At 44.0% G+C, this 18,942-nt stretch overlaps 1 protein-coding gene across 2 annotated transcripts in view; it reads right to left on the reverse strand.

Annotated features, from left to right (window-relative positions):
• Positions 1-2,234: 2,234 nt before the first annotated feature.
• Positions 2,235-18,942, reverse strand: part of SPDYC (speedy/RINGO cell cycle regulator family member C) — a 45,090-nt gene continuing 28,382 nt past the window's right edge. The window contains exons 1-7 of one of the 2 annotated variants that reach the window (XM_074957955.1): positions 15,726-15,782; positions 11,246-11,501; positions 10,386-10,444; positions 5,877-5,962; positions 4,326-4,497; positions 3,178-3,484; positions 2,235-2,436 (exon numbers count right to left, since the gene is read on the reverse strand). In XM_074957955.1, the coding sequence (XP_074814056.1) occupies positions 2,369-2,436; positions 3,178-3,484; positions 4,326-4,497; positions 5,877-5,962; positions 10,386-10,444; positions 11,246-11,465 (912 nt within the window). In that variant the 5' untranslated portion in view covers positions 11,466-11,501; positions 15,726-15,782 and the 3' untranslated portion in view covers positions 2,235-2,368. Of the gene's footprint in view, positions 2,437-3,177; positions 3,485-4,325; positions 4,498-5,876; positions 5,963-10,385; positions 10,445-11,245; positions 11,502-15,725; positions 15,783-18,942 lie in introns of those variants that run through there. The other variant, XM_074957956.1, reaches the window with a different exon arrangement.

Raw genomic sequence — 18,942 nt, forward strand, 5'->3', positions numbered from 1 at the left:
CTTTTTCTGTAACTGCACCAGCTTGTTGACCCAGGTTGTGATCCACTATAACCTCCCAACTCCTTTTCAGCAGTACTACTGAGGGATCATATTAAAGTAGTTCTGTATTAAAATCACAAATGAGTTTGATTCCCCATAGTTTAAATTCCAGGGTATTACTAATTAAGAGGTCTCTTGGTTTTTGGTACGGTTTCTCTCCCTCTCTGTGTGAAACTTGCAAGCTGCTAATTGTGTTAGTACATCCTAAGACAGAGTCTGTTCTCAAAGCAATACTTTGTAACAGAAACAGCACACAGAGACTCCCCCGCTCTTTTGTTGTATTTATCTTGCTTTGGTAACAATTGTGATTAAAATAGAGATAGAGGATGTATGTGGATGGATGCTTGGTGTGGATAATAATTGAATGATCAGGGAGGTGCCAGCCTAAGAATCCAGTGTCCAGCGGCCAAAGAAGGCATCAAGTGGAAACAATCAGAGGACCCCAGAGGGCAGACTGGAATCCACCCAACAGCCTCAAGGATGGGAGAACCAAAGAACAACACAGAGCTGTCAGGAACGTGCCATCTGCTGATAGATTCAGCAACAGCATGATGAAGCAATTCCCAATGATTGGCATAGGAATAAATTCCTATAAAAATGGACTCTAGAAACTGAGCACTTTGGGGTCTGATTCTGCAAACCATCTTCCAGGAGTGTCAGATGGGCATCTGACAAGGCCCTTCTCCCTCCTTGTGTCCAAGCCACTGGCTTGGCATGAGCAACTCTAAGGCTGGTAACTATGATAACAACCTTGCAGAACCTGTGTGTGTATGAATGAATGTGTGAATAAATATGAAATTGAATGGAATGTTTAGCTATAACTAACTGCTTACTACGATTCTTTCTGTATTCACAATAAATGTGGCATGTGAATACAGAACTGACCCCTGTTGGGCCCCCATAGGTCTGGCCTCCCCACTTTGACAGCAAACCTTTGATAACTACTCTGAGTATGGTCTTTCAATCAGTTGTGCGCCCACCTTATAGTGCTTTCATCTAGTTTGCTTATCAGAATGTCATATGGGACTGTGTCAAAGGACTCAAGAGCTGTGACAGGCACCAACATTTTTAGTAGGTCTCCTCTACACATGCCATTTGATTAAGGCATGTCTCAGTGAAGACACACTCTTGTTCCAGAATAGGAGCATCCGCATGGAGAGTTATTCACAAATAGCTGTTCTTAGTTCCCTGTGTAGACATACCCTTAGATTTCTACCACTAAGGTACTGAGAAGGGACATATCCCTCCCATATAACAAGTCAAAGGCAGCCCTAGGAATACAGGGGCAAGACTCCTGTCACCCTGTTTAGTGGTTAAGATTTGCATTTGCCTATTAATTGGAAATAAGATGGAGTTTCATGCCCCACCCAGACGCTGTCCCTACCTCCATAAGTGATGCCAGGCACCACAGCCTGAGAAAGTGCTGTGCCCTGTAGCCCAGGCTCTCTCATTGCCTATAGACAGCTGGGGAGAGGGATGCCAAATTAAAGAGACTACCAAGCTTTGATTCCACATCAATTATTTTACTTGCATCAGATACTGATCCAGATGAACCGTGGCAGAGAGCATTCAGCTTGGTCAGTGAAGTCACCACGGCCCTGACAGAAATGGCATGTGTTGTATTTGCTAACCCTTGTGGTCATTCCCAGTAGATCAAGATAATGTGACTAACACTCCTAACATTGTGCAATTATTCTAGGTTAGAAAAGTGTGTTGTCATGTGTTAGCAGCCAGTACTAGTTGCTCTTAAAACAGAAGCCCAGTATTGATTACATTCTTCCCTCCCACCCCACCCAAATAAAGCCTTTTTGGTGCAAGTGGATATTACTGGCATTGAGTTTCCTTTGAGACCTGAAAGATTCAGATGCTCTGCTCAAACAGACCTACCAGCAATGTAAAAACTCTGATTTTCTTCTCCAGGAATCCCTCCTCCACATCTGTGTTCATCCCAAGCCTTAAACAAGTACAACCATGACACCATAGGTCACTGCTATGCTCACTCAATATCAAGTTTTGTTGCCCTGATAATTGTTACATTCACCAGGATTCTCTATGAACAGAAAATAAACTTTTTTTCCTGGACATTTTTATTAAGAGCCTGTCCAGCTATTACATTGGCATTTGCACATTAAATAAGGCATATTTGAATAGCTGCATCAGCAAGCAATTTTTTTAAATACATAAGTACTGCCCTGTCTTCCTGTTCACAACCAGAATATATTCATAAAGTGCGTGGGGAAAACATAGTTCTGTGAACAGCAGAATGAGAACAAGTCCAGTGCCACTTGCAGTTCCTTGGGAGGAGACATCTTGGTCCTGGAACAGTCAGTCACCCCACAGATCGCCAATCCATGCCAGTTCCATCAGGCTCCATAGTGACTCCTGGCTCCTGCAGGACTGCAGACCAAGAAACCCAAGAGGCTTAACATATAACCACACTGGCAAATCAAGTACCTATACACCTTACTGGGAAATACACAATTATAGCCACTAAACATTAAGTCAGTGGTTGGAGACCACACTGGCTCTTGGATTCCAATAAAACAGCAGACAGCATCTTGGTGCCAAGAACAGACTCCGAGAAGCAGAACTACTAGAGGGATACCCAGAGTCAGTACTTCTGGAGTGTCATCCAAAAGTCACACCCCACCTCTTTGCTGAATTCTGCCCAGAGAAATGCAGCATCAACTCTGGAGGCAGCACAATCCATGCTTAATTTTCCATTTATGGTTTACAGATGTATGTGGGTGGCCCTGAAAAGGTTAAAATCCAAAGGGCTCCCAATAGCAGGCAAGTCTGAGGAGTAAAACTGGCCTCTTTGCCATGCGAGAGGGATTGTTTCCAGTTTCCTGAAAGAAACCATTACACTTAGCCTAGAGGGCTAGTTCTTCAACATGAGGTTTAAATTAACTCAAGTACAGTAACTGCATCCAAACAAGTTTAACTTGCTTATCCCTAGAAGAGAAAGTGATTCCCATCAATTCATCTCACCACTAGTTATGAATATGGAAACTGGGCACTTAGGAACCCTGTTCCTCTAAAAAAGTGCGCGCATTCTTTCCAAATCAGATAACAGAGCTGGAGGCCGGGAGAGAGGGACTGAGCTGGAGCCCGGGAGAGGGACTTGTCCCTACTTACTCTGCAGGCTATATGTTGCCACTGGATCCAGCATTATTTTATGAGGGAAGATAATAAAGTTCTGGGACCACTTGTTAGTGAATGGCAATAGGTCACCATCAGAAGTAATACTGGCACTTGGAGCATTTTCTGGGCTGCCTTCCTCTTCAGTCAGCTCACAAGTGCAGAGGGGGCAGCTTGGAGGTGTAACACCAGGTCCTCGGGGAAGTGAGTCCTTTTCATTCTTCAGGTAGCTTCTCAGTGCTCCACTGTGATGAAGGGGTCGTTCACGTGACCAAGCCCAGTGGGATGGCTCCTTTGACATTATCTAGATCAGAAGAGTATAGACCAGCCAATTTTTTTTCCTCGCCACTGAATCTTTCTGGATTCATTTAAAATTGTATTCAGTAAGATTTAAAACTAAGGCTATATATATATATATATCTTGTCATATCTAGTCGTTTTAGTGTATAGTGCATGGGTGGCCAAACCATGGCTTGTGAGCCACATGTACAGTTAAAGTGTGGCTCGTCGAGCCCCTCCACTCCCCTATTCTCTAACTACCAGACTGGGGGTGGAGGAGCTTGGGACCCTGAGCCCCAGCAGGTGCATCCCAGCTCTTGAACTTCAGAAGATTGTTGTACGAGACTCAAAGGGTCACTAAATTTGGCCACCCCTGGTATAAGGCTTCAAAGACAGTAAGAACTACAGTGTAGCATCTGAACATTCCCCAGATGGATTTATCAGACAGATTTATTGATATAAGAATGCTTTGATCATAACTAAAGCTAGAATAGCAACTGCTAATTAATGTTGGTGGGGAAGACATTTGTAGAACGTAAAGGTTGTGACTGTTCAGTAGAATCCTAGCCATCGCTGATCCACGAATCTTTAAACTTAAGTAGGATTCTGTACTAAGAGTGGTTTGAAAATCCTAGAGACTGAGGTTTTATTTAATGTCTGAGAAATAGCTAGACAGATGCACCCACTACGATATTCTTGACCTTCCTAGTGTGCTAGCAGAGACACTTATCCTCCCATGGTCAGTTCAGGCCTTAACCCTTTATAGGTACTGGATTTGCATAGATTATTGATTCTAGTGACTATTAACGTGTTAGCCATAGTCCCAGTATTACAAGCATGCAAAAAATATGTCTGCCATGGCTAACCTCATCACAACAACGCCGGCTGACCACTGCTCGGTAGTTCATTTTAGCCCAGAAGCCATCCCTCAGTTTTAAGAACTGTGGGAATAGCTGCCGCCAGTTGTCACCAAGGGCCCAGGGAAAGATCTCATACTTGTAATCCTCTTCATCTTCCTCCATGTCATTAGCCAAGTACCTGCATCAGGAAAATGGGGCAAAACAGGCTATATCCACAGAAATTCTTCTAACCAGTGCTTCTCAGAAGCACTCAGCCTAGGAAGTTGTATGGTACAGCCTGGAATTGTTATATTAGCTTTCAGTGTAACAAGTGTTAAGCCTTAACACTCCAGCATTACATTGTATAAAAGAGGGAGCATTCTAAACCCACAGAACTCCAACATAAGAGGCTTTTGCAAATCACTCATTTGCAATGAAGGCCAATTGTGTTTAGGTGCATACAATAGCACGTGAGTTTTTCCTATAGCTGCACAGAATACAAGTGGATTATGTTGTAAATGAGTTCTCACACAACATACGTATGACAGTAGATACTGATTCTATTAGATACATATAGTTTGCAAGGTGATGTGATTAGTTTGGGATTGGATTGATGCTGTGTTTGCCCTTAACAGGAATAATTCTCATTCACACCAACGTAGCTCTACACCACTTTGAAAGAGTAAAGTATCCTTACAAGTGGGTCCATAGCCAGAAGAGCTTTAGCGTAAGAATCAGGCCTCAAGTGCCCATGCAGAACATTCAGCTGCAGGTGTCATACCTAAAACCTTAGTACACGAAGGAGGGATTGAAGAGCAACCCATAGAGGCCTCTCCTGCTACTAGATCATGGAAGTGGAATTCACTTGCAAGCACTATGGGAGATTTCTGCAACTCCTGAAATAGTAATTGTGTTAAGACGGGGGTGGGGATTTTTTACATTCTCTCTCTCATTCATATATAATAAAATGTGTAGGAGCCCAGTCAAGACCTGGACACCAGTGTGCTAGGCACTATACAAACAGAATAAAATGCTCCTTATCCATAGAGAGAGAAAAGACATAAGTATGACTTTGGGATCCCTGCATCCAGCCCATGTAATTAAAATTCATCAGGATCCCACTGATTTGTGTTTTATCATCATTAGCCTCTCGAAACAGAAGGTTAAAAAAAATATCTACTAGCCTCTACCCAATAATGAAGTCTAAAATTAGTGTTAGAGGGAAACCCTTTGAAATCGTCTACTTAAGCTAACTGGAAACACTGCAAGTAAATTGTGCTTTTCTGAGCTGGGGGACAATTATGGCTGATCAGTATGGCATGGGGAATTTTTGGGGGGTGGGGGGGTAGGTGCAGGGAGGTTTAAGTTGGGTATAACTTCTTCAGATACCAGTGTGTGTAATAGTGTCTGGGTCCACAGTAAAACTATACTCCTAATAGCCATTCCTCCTGCCAAACCATTTGGTGGCATGGACTAGGTAACCCAATTCGTCTTCTCCATTCTGCTGTCTATGCATTATTTATATGGTGGGATCGTTACAGACTGGGATCACAAGGTTAAGAGCCACAAGGTACTTACAGAGCAGTGAAAAGGTTCATCCGTGTGTATTCACTAATATGCAGGCCAGCACGTTTGAAGTAAGTCAGAGCCATGGCTAGAAGATACTAAACAAGAGTTACCTTTAATAGACACAGTTCTGGATCAGAAGAAACAAAATATGTTCTATCTAGTATTTAAGTTTAAAAACAAAAGAAATTGAGCCATAAGGGGAGTGAGTGAAGAAAGGAAGCACTTTTGTGGAGGCTTGCTAATTATTTGTATTATCATAGCCCTTAGGAGCCCCAGTCATGGACCAAGACCCCATTATGCTAGTCCCTGTGCAAACACAGAACAAAACTTCCAAGTACAAGACAGGAGGGATACAGACAGGGGCGTACAAGGAAACAATGAGACAGTGTCGGTCAGCACAATAAGCAGTGGTCTATGCACACCAGTTAACTAACTGTTGGCAAAAAAAATTTCCCCTAAGCTTCATGGCAGAGGAATTTGAAGGTGGATAGAGTTAGTTCTCCAGACATTTACAGTGAGCTTCTCCCAAGCGTGACAGGCAGCATGGGAAAAAGCATATGACAGCTTAGGACTGTCGTTCATTTTAATGCAACATCTATAGAATCCCAAGGTCCTTTACCAGAGTGACGGCTATAAGAAGTCAGACTGAGTGTCTGTTCTAAGCAGTGCTTAATTTGTGCCAGGGCTGAGCCCCGGCACCTTGAGGCTTGGCAGTTCATAGCCCCAGCACTTCTGGACTTGCTGCATCAGTTATGAATGTAATAAAAATATTGCTTGACCCCAGCACCTCTTTCATTACAAATTAAGCACTGGTTCTAAGCTCATCCATCCTCCCCGTGGAAGGAAAAGGCCTGGGTAGAGACTGTTGAATCGTGGAAGTCAACGAATGGCTATGCAGGTGGTGTCGGAGAGAAGGCTTTGGATTCTTTGACCATGGGATGGTGTTCCAAGAAGGAGGAGTGCTAGGCAGAGATGGGCTCCACCTAACGAAGAGAGGGAAGAGCATCTTCGCAAGCAGGCTGGCTAACCTAGTGAGGAGGGCTTTAAACTAGGTTCACCGGGGGAAGGAGACGGAAGTCCTGAGGTAAGTGGGGAAGTGGGATACCGGGAGGAAGCACGAGCAGGAGAGCACAAGAGGGGAGGGCTCCTGCCTCATACTGAGAAAGAGGGGCGACCAGCGGGTTATCTCAAGTGCCTATACACAAATACACGAAGCCTGGGAAACAAGCAGGGAGAACTAGAAGTCCTGGCAAAATCAAGGAATTATGATGTGATTGGAATAACAGAGACTTGGTGGGATAACTCACATGACTGGAGTACTGTCATGGATGGATATAAGCTGTTCAGGAAGGACAGGCAGGGCAGAAAAGGTGGGGGAGTTGCACTGTATTTAAGAGAGCAGTATGACTGCTCAGAGCTCAAGTATGAAACTGCAGAAAAACCTGAGAGTCTCTGGATTAAGTTTAGAAGCGTGAGCAACAAGGGTGATGTCGTGGTGGGAGTCTACTATAGACCACCGGACCAGGGGGATGAGGTGGACGAGGCTTTCTTCTGGCAACTCGCAGAAGTTACTAGATCGCAGGTCCTGGTTCTCATGGGAGACTTCAATCACTCTGATATCTGCTGGGAGAGCAATACAGCGGTGCACAGACAATCCAGGAAGTTTTTGGAAAATGTAGGGGACAATTTCCTGGTGGAAGTGCTGGAGGAACCAACTAGGGGCAGAGCTCTTCTTGACCTGCTGCTCACAAACCGGGAAGAATTAGTAGGGGAAGCAAAAGTGGATGGGAACCTGGGAGGCAGTGACCATGAGATGGTCAAGTTCAGGATCCTAACACAAGGAAGAAAGGAAAGCAGCAGAATACGGACCCTGGACTTCAGAAAAGCAGACTTTGACTCCCTCAGGGAACTGATGGGCAAGATCCCCTGGGAGAATAACATGAGGGGGAAAGGAGTCCAGGAGAGCTGGCTGTATTATAAAGAATCCTTATTGAGGTTACAGGGACAAACCATCCCGATGTGTAGAAAGAATAGTAAATATGACAGGCGACCAGCTTGGCTTAACAGTGAAATCCTTGCTGATCTTAAATACAAAAAAGAAGCTTACAAGAAGTGGAAGATTGGACAAATGACTAGGGATGAGTATAAAAATATTGCTCAGGCATGCAGGAGTGAAATCAGGAAGGCCAAATCACACCTGGAGTTGCAGCTAGCAAGAGATGTTAAGAGTAACAAGAAGGGTTTCTTCAGGTATGTTAGCAACAAGAAGAAAGTCAAGGAAAGTGTGGGCCCCTTACTGAATGAGGGAGGCAACCTAGTGACAGAGGATGTGGAAAAAGCTAATGTACTGAATGCTTTTTTTGCCTCTGTCTTCACGAACAAGGTCAGCTCCCAGACTACTGCACTGGGCAGCACAGCATGGTGAGGAGGTGACCAGCCCTCTGTGGAGAAAGAAGCGGTTCAGGACTATTTAGAAAAGCTGGACGTGCACAAGTCCATGGGGCTGGATGCGCTGCATCCGAGAGTGCTAAAGGAGCTGGTGGATGTGATTGCAGAGCCATTGGCCATTATATTTGAAAACTCATGGCGATCGGGGGAAGTCCCGGACGACTGGAAAAAGGCTAATGTAGTGCCCATCTTTAAAAAAGGGAAGAAGGAGGATCCTGGGAACTACAGGCCAGTCAGCCTCACCTCAGTCCCTAGAAAAATCATGGGCCAGGTCCTCAAGGAATCAATTCTGAAGCACTTAGAGGAGAGGAAAGTGATCAGGAACAGTCAGCATGGATTCACCAAGGGCAAGTCATGCCTGACTAATCTAACTGCCTTCTATGATGAGATAACTGGTTCTGTGGATGAAGGGAAAGCAGTGGACGTGTTGTTCCTTGACTTTAGCAAAGCTTTTGACACTGTCTCCCACAGTATTCTTGCCAGCAAGTTAAAATAGTATGGGCTGGATGAATGGACTATAAGGTGGATAGAAAGCTGGCTAGATTGTCGGGTTCAACGGGTAGTGATCAATGGCTCCATGTCTAGTTGGAAGCCGGTATCAAGTGGAGTGCCCCAAGGGTCGGTCCTGGGGCCGGTTTTGCTCAGTTTCTTCATAAACGATCTGGAGGATGGTGTGGATTGCACCCTCAGCAAGTTTGCAGATGACGCTAAACTGGGAGGAGAGGTAGATACACTGCTGGGTAGGGATAGGATACAGAGGGACCTAGACAAATTAGAGGATTGGGCCAAAAGAAATCTGATGAGGTTCAACAAGGACAAGTGCAGAGTCCTGCACTTAGGACGGAAGAATCCAATGCACCGCTACAGACTAGGGACCGAATGGCTCGGCAGCAGTTCTGCAGAAAAGGACCTAGGGGTTACAGTGGACGAGAAGCTGGATATATGAGTCAGTGTGCCCTTGTTGCCAAGAAGGCCAATGGCATTTTGGGATATATACGTAGGGACATTGCCAGCAGATCGAGGGACATGATCGTTCCCCTCTATTCGACACTGGTGAGGCCTCATCTGGAGTACTGTGTCCAGTTTTGGGCCCCACACTACAAGAAGGATGTGGAAAAATTGGAAAGAGTCCAGCGGAGGGCAACAAAAATTATTAGGGGACTGGAACACATGAGTTATGAGGAGAGGCTGAGGGAACCGGGGATGTTTAGTCTGCAGAAGAGAAGAATGAGGGGGGATTTGATAGCTGCTTTTAACTACCTGAAAGGGGGTTCCAAAGAGGATGGCTCTAGACTGTTCTCAGTGGAAGCAGATGGCAGAACAAGGAGTAATGGTCTCAAGTTTCAGTGGGGGAGATTTAGGTTGGATGTTAGGAAAAACTTTTTCACTAGGAGGGTGATGAAACACTGGAATGCGTTACCTAAGGAGGTGGTGGAATCTCCTTCCTTAGAAGTTTTTAAGGTCAGGCTTGACAAAGCCCTGGCTGGGATGATTTAATTGGGGATCGGTCCTGCTCTGAGCAGGGGGTTGGACTAGATGACCTCCTGAGGTCCCTTCCAACCCTGATAGTCTATGATTCATTACCACTCCCTACAGTTTTCCCAAGGGCTAAAGCCTCATGCTTTCTCTCAGCCTAGAATGGGATTTATGGAAAGTTTGAAGAAAAGTGGTGGAGTCATTTGAGTTATGAATGCAAAAATATCAGTCTTCAGTGGTGATGAGGCCCTGGCCCTTGTGTTGAAGTTTGGTTTATAAGTTAGAGATCATAGAATATTAGGGTTGAAAGAGACCTCAGGAGGTCATCTAGTCCAATCTCCTGCTCAAAGCAGGACCAATACCAACTAAATCATCCCAGCCAAGGCTTTGTCAAGCTGGGCCTTAAAAAAATCTCTAAGGATGGAGATTCCACCACCTCCCTAGGTAACCCCATTCCAGTGCTTCACCACCCTCCTAGTGAAATAAGATACTGCGTAAGAGTCAAAAAGTTAGAGTCATTAAACTACTACACATTGCTATTTAGAAAGGTTGTTATAGGGAAGTTGAAGGGAAGTAGGAGCATGAGGGACATACCTTATCTGAAATCTTGTAGCATATGTCCATAGACAAGAATTCTTGTACCAAGTCATCCTCTGGTAAAGGGAAGAAAAAGTGAGGCAGCTGTATTTAGTTGTTTCATATTGTTCAGTGATTGTTGCTTTCAGAATGTGAGTACTGTTTCCTACTCTAGCAATGGTGGAATCTTTGCAAGAATCTCTCTAGAGTGACCTGCCAAGGTAGTTTATAGCATGAATTTAGAACATGGTTCCAACACTATTCTCAGACAAGAGACTTTCACAGCCTGTGGTCAAAGAAAGTTGCTGGAACTCTACTAAATATAGCAGCTTAAACATAGCTGTAGCTAGCAGTGCCATACTCCCAGAGTGGATAAAGTCTAGACTTCCATCAAACTATTCCATTTCTAAAATGGAATTTTAAGTATTTTGCACTTATGACACTTTGTTCAAGGTTCTCAGAGCACTTTAGAACAGTGGTATCATCCAACATTTAGAGGTGGAGATAAGGGAATTAAGTCAAAGAGAATTTTTTTTCCTTGAGAAACCCACATTTCCTTACTCCCCATACTGTGTGCTAAACACAGATAACATTCCCCTTTTGCAAGCAGTTATCAACTTGAACAGTCAAATCATCAACTTGAATCCTCCAGATCATTTAAAATTTATCTTGGATACAAAGCTTATCTTGTTACAGACAGTTAAAAATACCCCTTCCCTGCAATTCCCTACTTGGGTTTACTGCCAGTTGGTCACTGCAGTCTTATCCAGCCTTGGGAACCCATTCCCAATACACAATACAGTTTTGTATACCATCTTTTGTCTAAACTGTATATCCCAAGATGCTGGACAGTTTGAATGACTGGTCTAGCCTCCTACCCAGTAGGTTGAAGAAGGCTTCTTGCTCTTCCTGGTGTAGATGGAATGGAGGTCGCTGCATGCTTTTCAGCACTGCTATGGAATGCTCTCTCTCAGGGATTCGCATCCTGCTACGTGCTCCAATGCCCTTTGTGCTGTTGTGATGCGGCCTCATGTTCCCTGGCTTCACCCCAGTGGTGACCACAGGAGGGACATGGGAAATACTCTGAGTATGCCTCATTTTTTTACTGGTATTAGTGGAGGCTCAGGGGCTTTTCTGCAGTGGAAAGGGATTAAGAAGTAGAATTAACAGAACTGGTAATTCAATAGGAAGCTCTTTCAGTAAAGGTTACCATTTCCAAGTCAAGCTTGAATCAGCAGCAATCAGCGGGGGGCGGGGGGGGGACCAAAAAAAACCAAAAAAACTTGACCAATCCAGTTTCACTGTCCAAGCTGAGTAAACGTTTCGAAAAAAAGGAAAAGCAAATCAGGTTTAAAAAAAACCAAAACCTAAGGCCTATGTTTTCACAAGATCCTAATGATTATGGGTACTCGAGACACCTTAAAGGGGCCTGATTTTCAGAAAGCACAGAGCACCTACTCTCTGAAAAATCAGGCCCATTTAAGGTGTCTCGAGTTCAGCACCTGCAATCATTAGGATCTTGTAAAAATTGAGACCTTAGTTTTTAAATCAAAGATTTTTTTTCTTTACAACGTACTTAATCAAGATAAATGAATGTAAGGGCAATGGGGAGAAAAATCCCTCCAAAATGAAAATAAGTCAGTAGTTGAATACATACAGACAAACCAAGAGAATAATGGTCCTCTGCTAGCCTTTCAAAATTACTTTACAAATTTACAAAATTACTGCTCATTATACATCCAGTGCTGCAGCACAAGACTATCAATTTACATTCTCTGTTTATTAATTCAGAATATCCTGCCTTTGCCCACACAGTGTGGAACTCCGTGACTCATTAGCTATATGGTGCTGACTTGTATAAATCTAAAGGAAAAGCCTAACTTGTTTTAAAACTCCTGTAACTATGTTTTAAATCACTCCTACAATACTCTGGACTTGCAAAGAGCCTTTTGCCAAAACTTGAGCACAGATTTACCAATCTAAACATTTAACTGTTTTTAAAAATAAGAGCTTTAACCATTTAACTGTGCATGTGGGATGGGGAAGGAGGGAGCCATACAACAATACCTGTTAAATTTAAAAGGATAAAGTCAGCAGAGATAGGTGAAAATGGAACTGTGCAATTAAACATGCTAAAGACACATCAATCATTGGTGCCTTAAAGCCTTCCAAAATACCAGTTTAGACCTCTGAATTCCCATTTAAAATTCCCTGTACAACACACACTCAGCCAGTTACTTGTTTTAGGGTGAAGAGTAGGTGTTAAGACATTGTCAAATCTGTTATTGTAGATTAGGATCTAAACTCCTCCCCTCCTTTTTAATCCATTTGCAGAACTATGGTCCCACCAACTCAAACCGATATTTCCAATACCATTTTCTAACCCAATAACTAATTTACACACCGAACAGAGAAAAAGTAATTAACATACAGGTGTCAGGATTACTATAGACAGTGAGAAAATTATAATATAAAAACTTTCACAAAGGAGATGTTTTCCCATTCCTTTTAAGGTGTTTGCCCTGGTCCTACATTTCTGTCTATGAATGCATTTAGCTAGAATACCCACATTTAAGTACTTTAGAAATTAATACAAGACTATATTTTGGGAAAGGAATATTACTACAGTAACTGACCACGCTCCCCAGCAGGGGCACCAGGCGGGCAGAATGGGGCAAGCCCTCGCGCCCCGACCCCGCTCCTTGGCAGGAGCGCCAGGGTGGAGGGGGGCGAGCCAAACAACCTTATAACAGAACGTTGCACAACTTTAAACGAGTATGTTCTCTAATAGATCAGCAAACTAATAATGAAAGAATGTTAACTGGGACGACATTAAGTGAGGAGTTACTGTATGTCAGACCTACTATGAGTGGAGAGAATCTCAAATCACCTCATGTTTAATTTCCACATGCTTTCCATCCCTATAACCTTGTCAGGCCCCACATCTTTGTTCAGCTTGTTTTTCCAACCTTCCCTCCTCCCCCGCCAACTTCACCAACTGTTTCCTAACTTAAACACCTTCCCCCTACCTCCACTTCCCCCCAAAAGAAAGAGTAGTTTAAGTTTAGTGGTCTCTTCCCAGCAAGTGGTAAATAAAATTAAACTGGAAAACAGGATTTAAAATTTGTTCTGAAGTCTAAACAATTTTTTCCTACACCTACACAAGCCACAGGGATTTTTTTGGCCTCCATTTGACCATTCTGATAATATTTTTAACAATCTCACCAAAAAATTAATATGTAGGTATTCTGTAACCTCTTAAAGTCCGTTCCTCACAGGAGGCAATGGAAATAATAACATTTATAGAGAGAAAATACTTATTCAACAGCAAGACTAATCAACTCTACCAGACAGACCTTCTATGACTGCTGACTCCATATTGTATGTAATATTCTTCAAGAGTGAATTTTAATTAGTGAATTACCACCAGTCTAGATAATTAATACAACATTGGGTAAGAGGGATCATTTCTCTCTCTCTTTGGGGACATGGGGCAGAAGATAGGCAATTTGTCTCAAATGTAGATTGAATTCCCCCATTTAAAAGGTTTCCCTTCCTAAAGTGAGTGTCAAATCCAACACACTAGTTTTCTCCTCCTCTCCTATCCCCACCCTACTTTTCATCTGTACAAGCATCCTCCTAACCTTTAGTGTAAAACCAATCCCAAGAATACCACTAATTAACCTTGAAGTTCCCAGAATCACTTTCAGGGCACACACTATTAAAACAGTTTGATGGGTCTAATCCTTGCATCCTTTTTTAGCCATAGAATGAGTGTGTGTGTGTGTGTGTACAGCTGGAATACCAAATAATTTCTAAGTGATCAAAATGCCTCCATGCAGGATATCACTTGGTAGTTCTACTACTATGAAGTCAGATCCTGCAACTCTGAAACAATCAAGCAGTACATGTTGCCATTATATACTGTAGCCCTTTTCAAGTGCATGCACTATCCCAATATTACAGAGAAGAAAAAACTGGGGCACAGAGATGTGAAGCAACTTTGCTCCAAGGCTCAGAATAAGGTATGGAACCTGGGCATTCCAATGCCTAGTTCTGTGCTCTAGGCACTAGTCAACACTCCATTCCAGAGCTGGGAATAGAATAGAAGCCCTCTGCTTTAACTAATGGGCATGCTATCTAGCCACAGCCTACCTGGCCATTTTAAGTACCTACTTAGACATACAACCTTTCCCCCCAGCCCCATTTAATTTTTCAACACCTCAAATGAAGCAAAAGTGATCCATTTTCATATTTTTGAAATGAACTATGGACTGTAGAGGTCACAATCGCCAGTTTTAGCAAACATGGTATCCAGTTTGGAATGACCTGGGGCCAATACCACATGACACATGGAAGTTTTGACCCAACACCTGGGCTTCTTGGCATTAAAGGAAGTTTTGTGCTTTGCATGGACTTAAGCCACCAAACTTTGACCACATAACTCAGCCCATCAGGCTAATGCAATTGGCAAATTTAGGGCAAGAAAGATTTTCACCTCAGATTTCCACATCTGGGGTTGTTTTGTGTTTATTTTAAGAGCTAGACCAAAGTCAGATGAAACCCAACCATTTGGGGCACTTACAAATATCAAACAAAGGTTTAGGCTCATGGACTTTTGTGGAAAGCCTAAGCCACCACATTAAATGGGGCAGAGCTAATTCACCAAAAAGACAGCCTTTCAGGCAAATGTAGGGTTCATAAGAAAAGGGGAGGAAACAGTTTGCACAAACCAAGCCAGCTGTATTTCATCCCTCAGCTTGACCAACCATCCCCTTAGTCTATATGGCAGCTATAAGAAGAGTATTTGGGGGTGGGGGGAGCATTGGTGCCTTATTTCCCTCAGGTAGGGGAAATGATTGGGGATCTTTCACACGCACACTCCCAAATACATACATAAAGGTACATTGTTACCCTCTCAGTATGTGTAGTGGAATAATATGAAAGGACTTTTTACACCACCACCTTACCCATTACAGCAGGGCATGAGGGTGGTAGGAGGGACATTTCTGGGGTCACCACTGACACCCCACCTGATGCATTATTACCACATCGGTGCATGGAGCCAATACTACGCCCTCAGTATCTGGGGTGACCCTCCCACACACACCTTGGTGTCTCGCTCATCCCCGGGGGGGGGGGGGCGGGAAATGTAAGGCACCATTTTGAGGAAGAACAGAGATTCCCTTTTCCAGGCAAAGGAGCCTCCAATTTACCCCACAGTTTTAATATGAGGAATGGTTAATACCCATTACCCCTAGGGGGCCATGGGGGGAGCGTGAGGGGAAGGGAGGGAGCCGCTACTCCTCCCATTGTGGCTCCTCCCAACCAACTGCTTTTCCCGCCTCCCCCGCTCACCTGAGCAGAGCAACCAAGCAGCGCGCACGCGCGCAGCAATCACACAGGGGTGGTATCAACCTTACCCTGCCCCCTTACCCACTGTTGGCTTCTATAGGCTCAAGCCTGCCAGCTCCTAGCCAATCAGCGATGGGTAGACCGGCCTCTCGCAAACCCCTGTCAATCAAAGAGCAGGAAGTCAGAGGCGGGACTTCAGTCCCTACTAGCCCGTGGGAATAGGCTGTGCGGGAGGGGAGGGGTGTTGCTCAGAGCGTAGGCTAAGTTACGCTTCACATGGCTCTGGGCTCCAGGGGCTCTATTTGAGGCCCACACAGCAACTCTCACTATGTATTTATTATAGGGTCGCCTGCAAACATAACTTCCTATAGTAGTATGTATATCAGGTCAAGCTGCCCCCATCCCACACTTGGGAGTCAGGACTCCTGGGTTTTATTGGATTCTGATGAGGTTTCTGGGAGCTATTCAGACTCCCAGCCAATAAGTCTAAAGGGATATTTATTATAGAGTCACCTGTCAATATAGCTTCCTATAGGAACTTGTGTGTCAGAGCATGGTGAAATCAGCCCACATTTAGCACAACAGAGTCAGGACTCCTAGGTTACATTCCCAGCTCACCATGTGACCCTAGTGTGTGGCAAGTCACATACCAGCCTGGACCTCCCATCCTTTGTCCAAATGTCCCTGTTATTTTGCAGTGGTGAGGGTGACAGCTAAAACAAAGTCTCATTGGGGCTCAGGAAGCACAACACACCAAGAGCAGTGCCGTGACTAGATTATCAGACATGGTTGTGTGAGCTACAAAGCCTCAAGATCCCTGCATGGCATGCACAGCTATAGTCTAGTCTAATACATGCACAACTGCCAGCTTGTCAAAGCCCCCAGCCAGCCATCCACTTTAACGCACACACACATACCTACCTGTCATCCATTTTAAAGCACATTTCAACTGGCTTCCAGACAGTCTTAAATACACATACACCCTTTCAGATTAACACACACTTCTGCCATTCAGTTTTGCACATGCAAAGGAACACCTGATGCCCAGTTTTACACACATATCTGCCATCCTATTTTACGTTACTTAGCCCTTAAAATTCAGATTACAATGCCCATCATACTGACCAATATTGTCTAATTGTTTCCTTGTACTCCCCATCTGTCTGTATCCATCTGTTGTCTCATATCTTATACTTAGATTGGAAGATCTTTGGAGCAGGCAGCATATTTTTGTTCTGTGTTTGTACAGTGCCTAGCACAACGGGGTCCTGGTCCATGAATGGGGCTCCTAGGTGCTATAATAATAATAAGTTAATAAATAAATAACCTGATGGAAAGGCATTTGCAAGGCCTGAAACACAATAGGTTAATGTACTCGGCTATCAATTCTATGCACATGGGTTCAAATTTTAGTTTAGGTCACAAGTGAAAAGGTCCTTGGTGCCTTATTTGTGTGCATTGCAAGCATATTTGGCAGTCAGCTCAAGGGAGCTCTGGACTGGAAAATCAGTCAGTACTGTGGGATAAGATCGAGATGTATTGGCAAAACTGTGTGTAGTGAGAACAAGGGGCCCAGCACTACTTAGACATTTACATGAGTGGTGGATATAATTTGCTACCAAATTAGAACAGTGGAATTTTACACACCCACTTTTGAACTCACTTTGCACTGGTGTAAATGACTACCAAAGGTGAAGGGCAGTGCAGAAACAGACCCCCAGACTAGAACAGCAGTACTGCTGAACCATCTTGAGAAGCATTGGTTTGGCAGAGCTATGTGGTGAATCTGGGATTAGAAGGGTATTGCAAATCAGGAGAAATTAACAGTATAAGGGAAGTTTCCAGCAACTGCCCACACCAGAATGCTAGGCATATGCTTTACTTTCTTGAGCACTAAATTAACTCACAAATAAAATGAAAGGTTTCAGAGTAACAGCCGTGTTAGTCTGTATTCGCAAAAAGAAAAGGAGTACTTGTGGCACCTTAGCCACTAACCAATTTATTTGAGCATAAGCTTTCGTGAGCTACAGCTCACTTCATCGGATGCTTATGCTCAAATAAATTGGTTAGTCTCTAAGGTGCCACAAGTACTCCTTTTCTTTTTGCTAATAAAATGAAGCACAAGGTTGTTTGTTTTGCAATAATTTTATTCAATAATAGAGTCACAGAACTGCATTTAATTTAGTTAAATACATTTGCACCCTGAAGGATTTCTTGCAGGAAAGACTGAGCATCTCAGATACAGAAGTGTTCACTTTCTGATGCAAGTGAACAGTAAGACAGAGTCAGATCTGTTACCATAGTGGCAGGGAGGTGACAAATGCAGAATAGAGAGGATACTTTATTCTCTCTGATCTCTCTCTTTCGCTTCTTAATGCTCTCAGGACTATAGCACATACTATAGCATGGGGTGCAGCATATTTTTCACTTGTGTAGGAAATTTTACAGTCAAACTTACCACTGATATCCAAGGATCTCACAGCATTATCTCATAGTATCCTTATCCCTATTTTACATCTGGAAAAACTAAGGCACACAGAGCTTACTTGCCCAAGGTCACTCACATGGCAAGTCAGTGCCAGAGCTACAAATGGAACCCCAAGAGTTCTGACTTCCAGCACCACCCCACTCTAACCCACTAGATCCCACTCCCCTCCTAGAACTGGGAAAGAACCCAGCAGATATAGCTCTCACTCTTGGGCCCTATCTATTGTCTCACAGCGTCATCCCCACCCCAGACCTGAGGGACTCACTTCTCCCCTCAGGGGAGAGCTGGTGGGGAGGTGACGAGAGGGGAATCTGGGATGAGAACATACCCAACTCATTTCACACACGCAGAGTCCACCATAGGTCTGTTCTATAATCTGCCCCATCGCCCCTAGCAACAACCGTTCCTTTCTCATTGGCCAGCAATGGGGATTTTTCTGATTAGAGGAGACCCATGACGCTAGACCAATCAGCAGGAGCCACGGGACCCTCTTTAACCCTTAGCAGTAGAAGGCGGACGATACCAAGTAGACACTGGGATCGTACCGTCTGAAATAGTGGGGGGCACCAGGGAGTTGTGAATTTGATTCAGCCCTGCTGCATCTTGAAACGGGGGAGCTGGTTGGGTTCGAATTGTAACGCTCGCTGCTTTAAGTAAGGGAGGGTTTGAGGCGAGACCCCGGGGCGTGACTGGAGCTAGTCCCCGTAGAGGTGAATTGGGTGGGGTTACCAC

Source organism: Natator depressus, chromosome 7 (assembly GCF_965152275.1).
Source record: "Natator depressus isolate rNatDep1 chromosome 7, rNatDep2.hap1, whole genome shotgun sequence".
In the NCBI taxonomy this organism is placed as follows: domain Eukaryota; kingdom Metazoa; phylum Chordata; order Testudines; family Cheloniidae; genus Natator; species Natator depressus.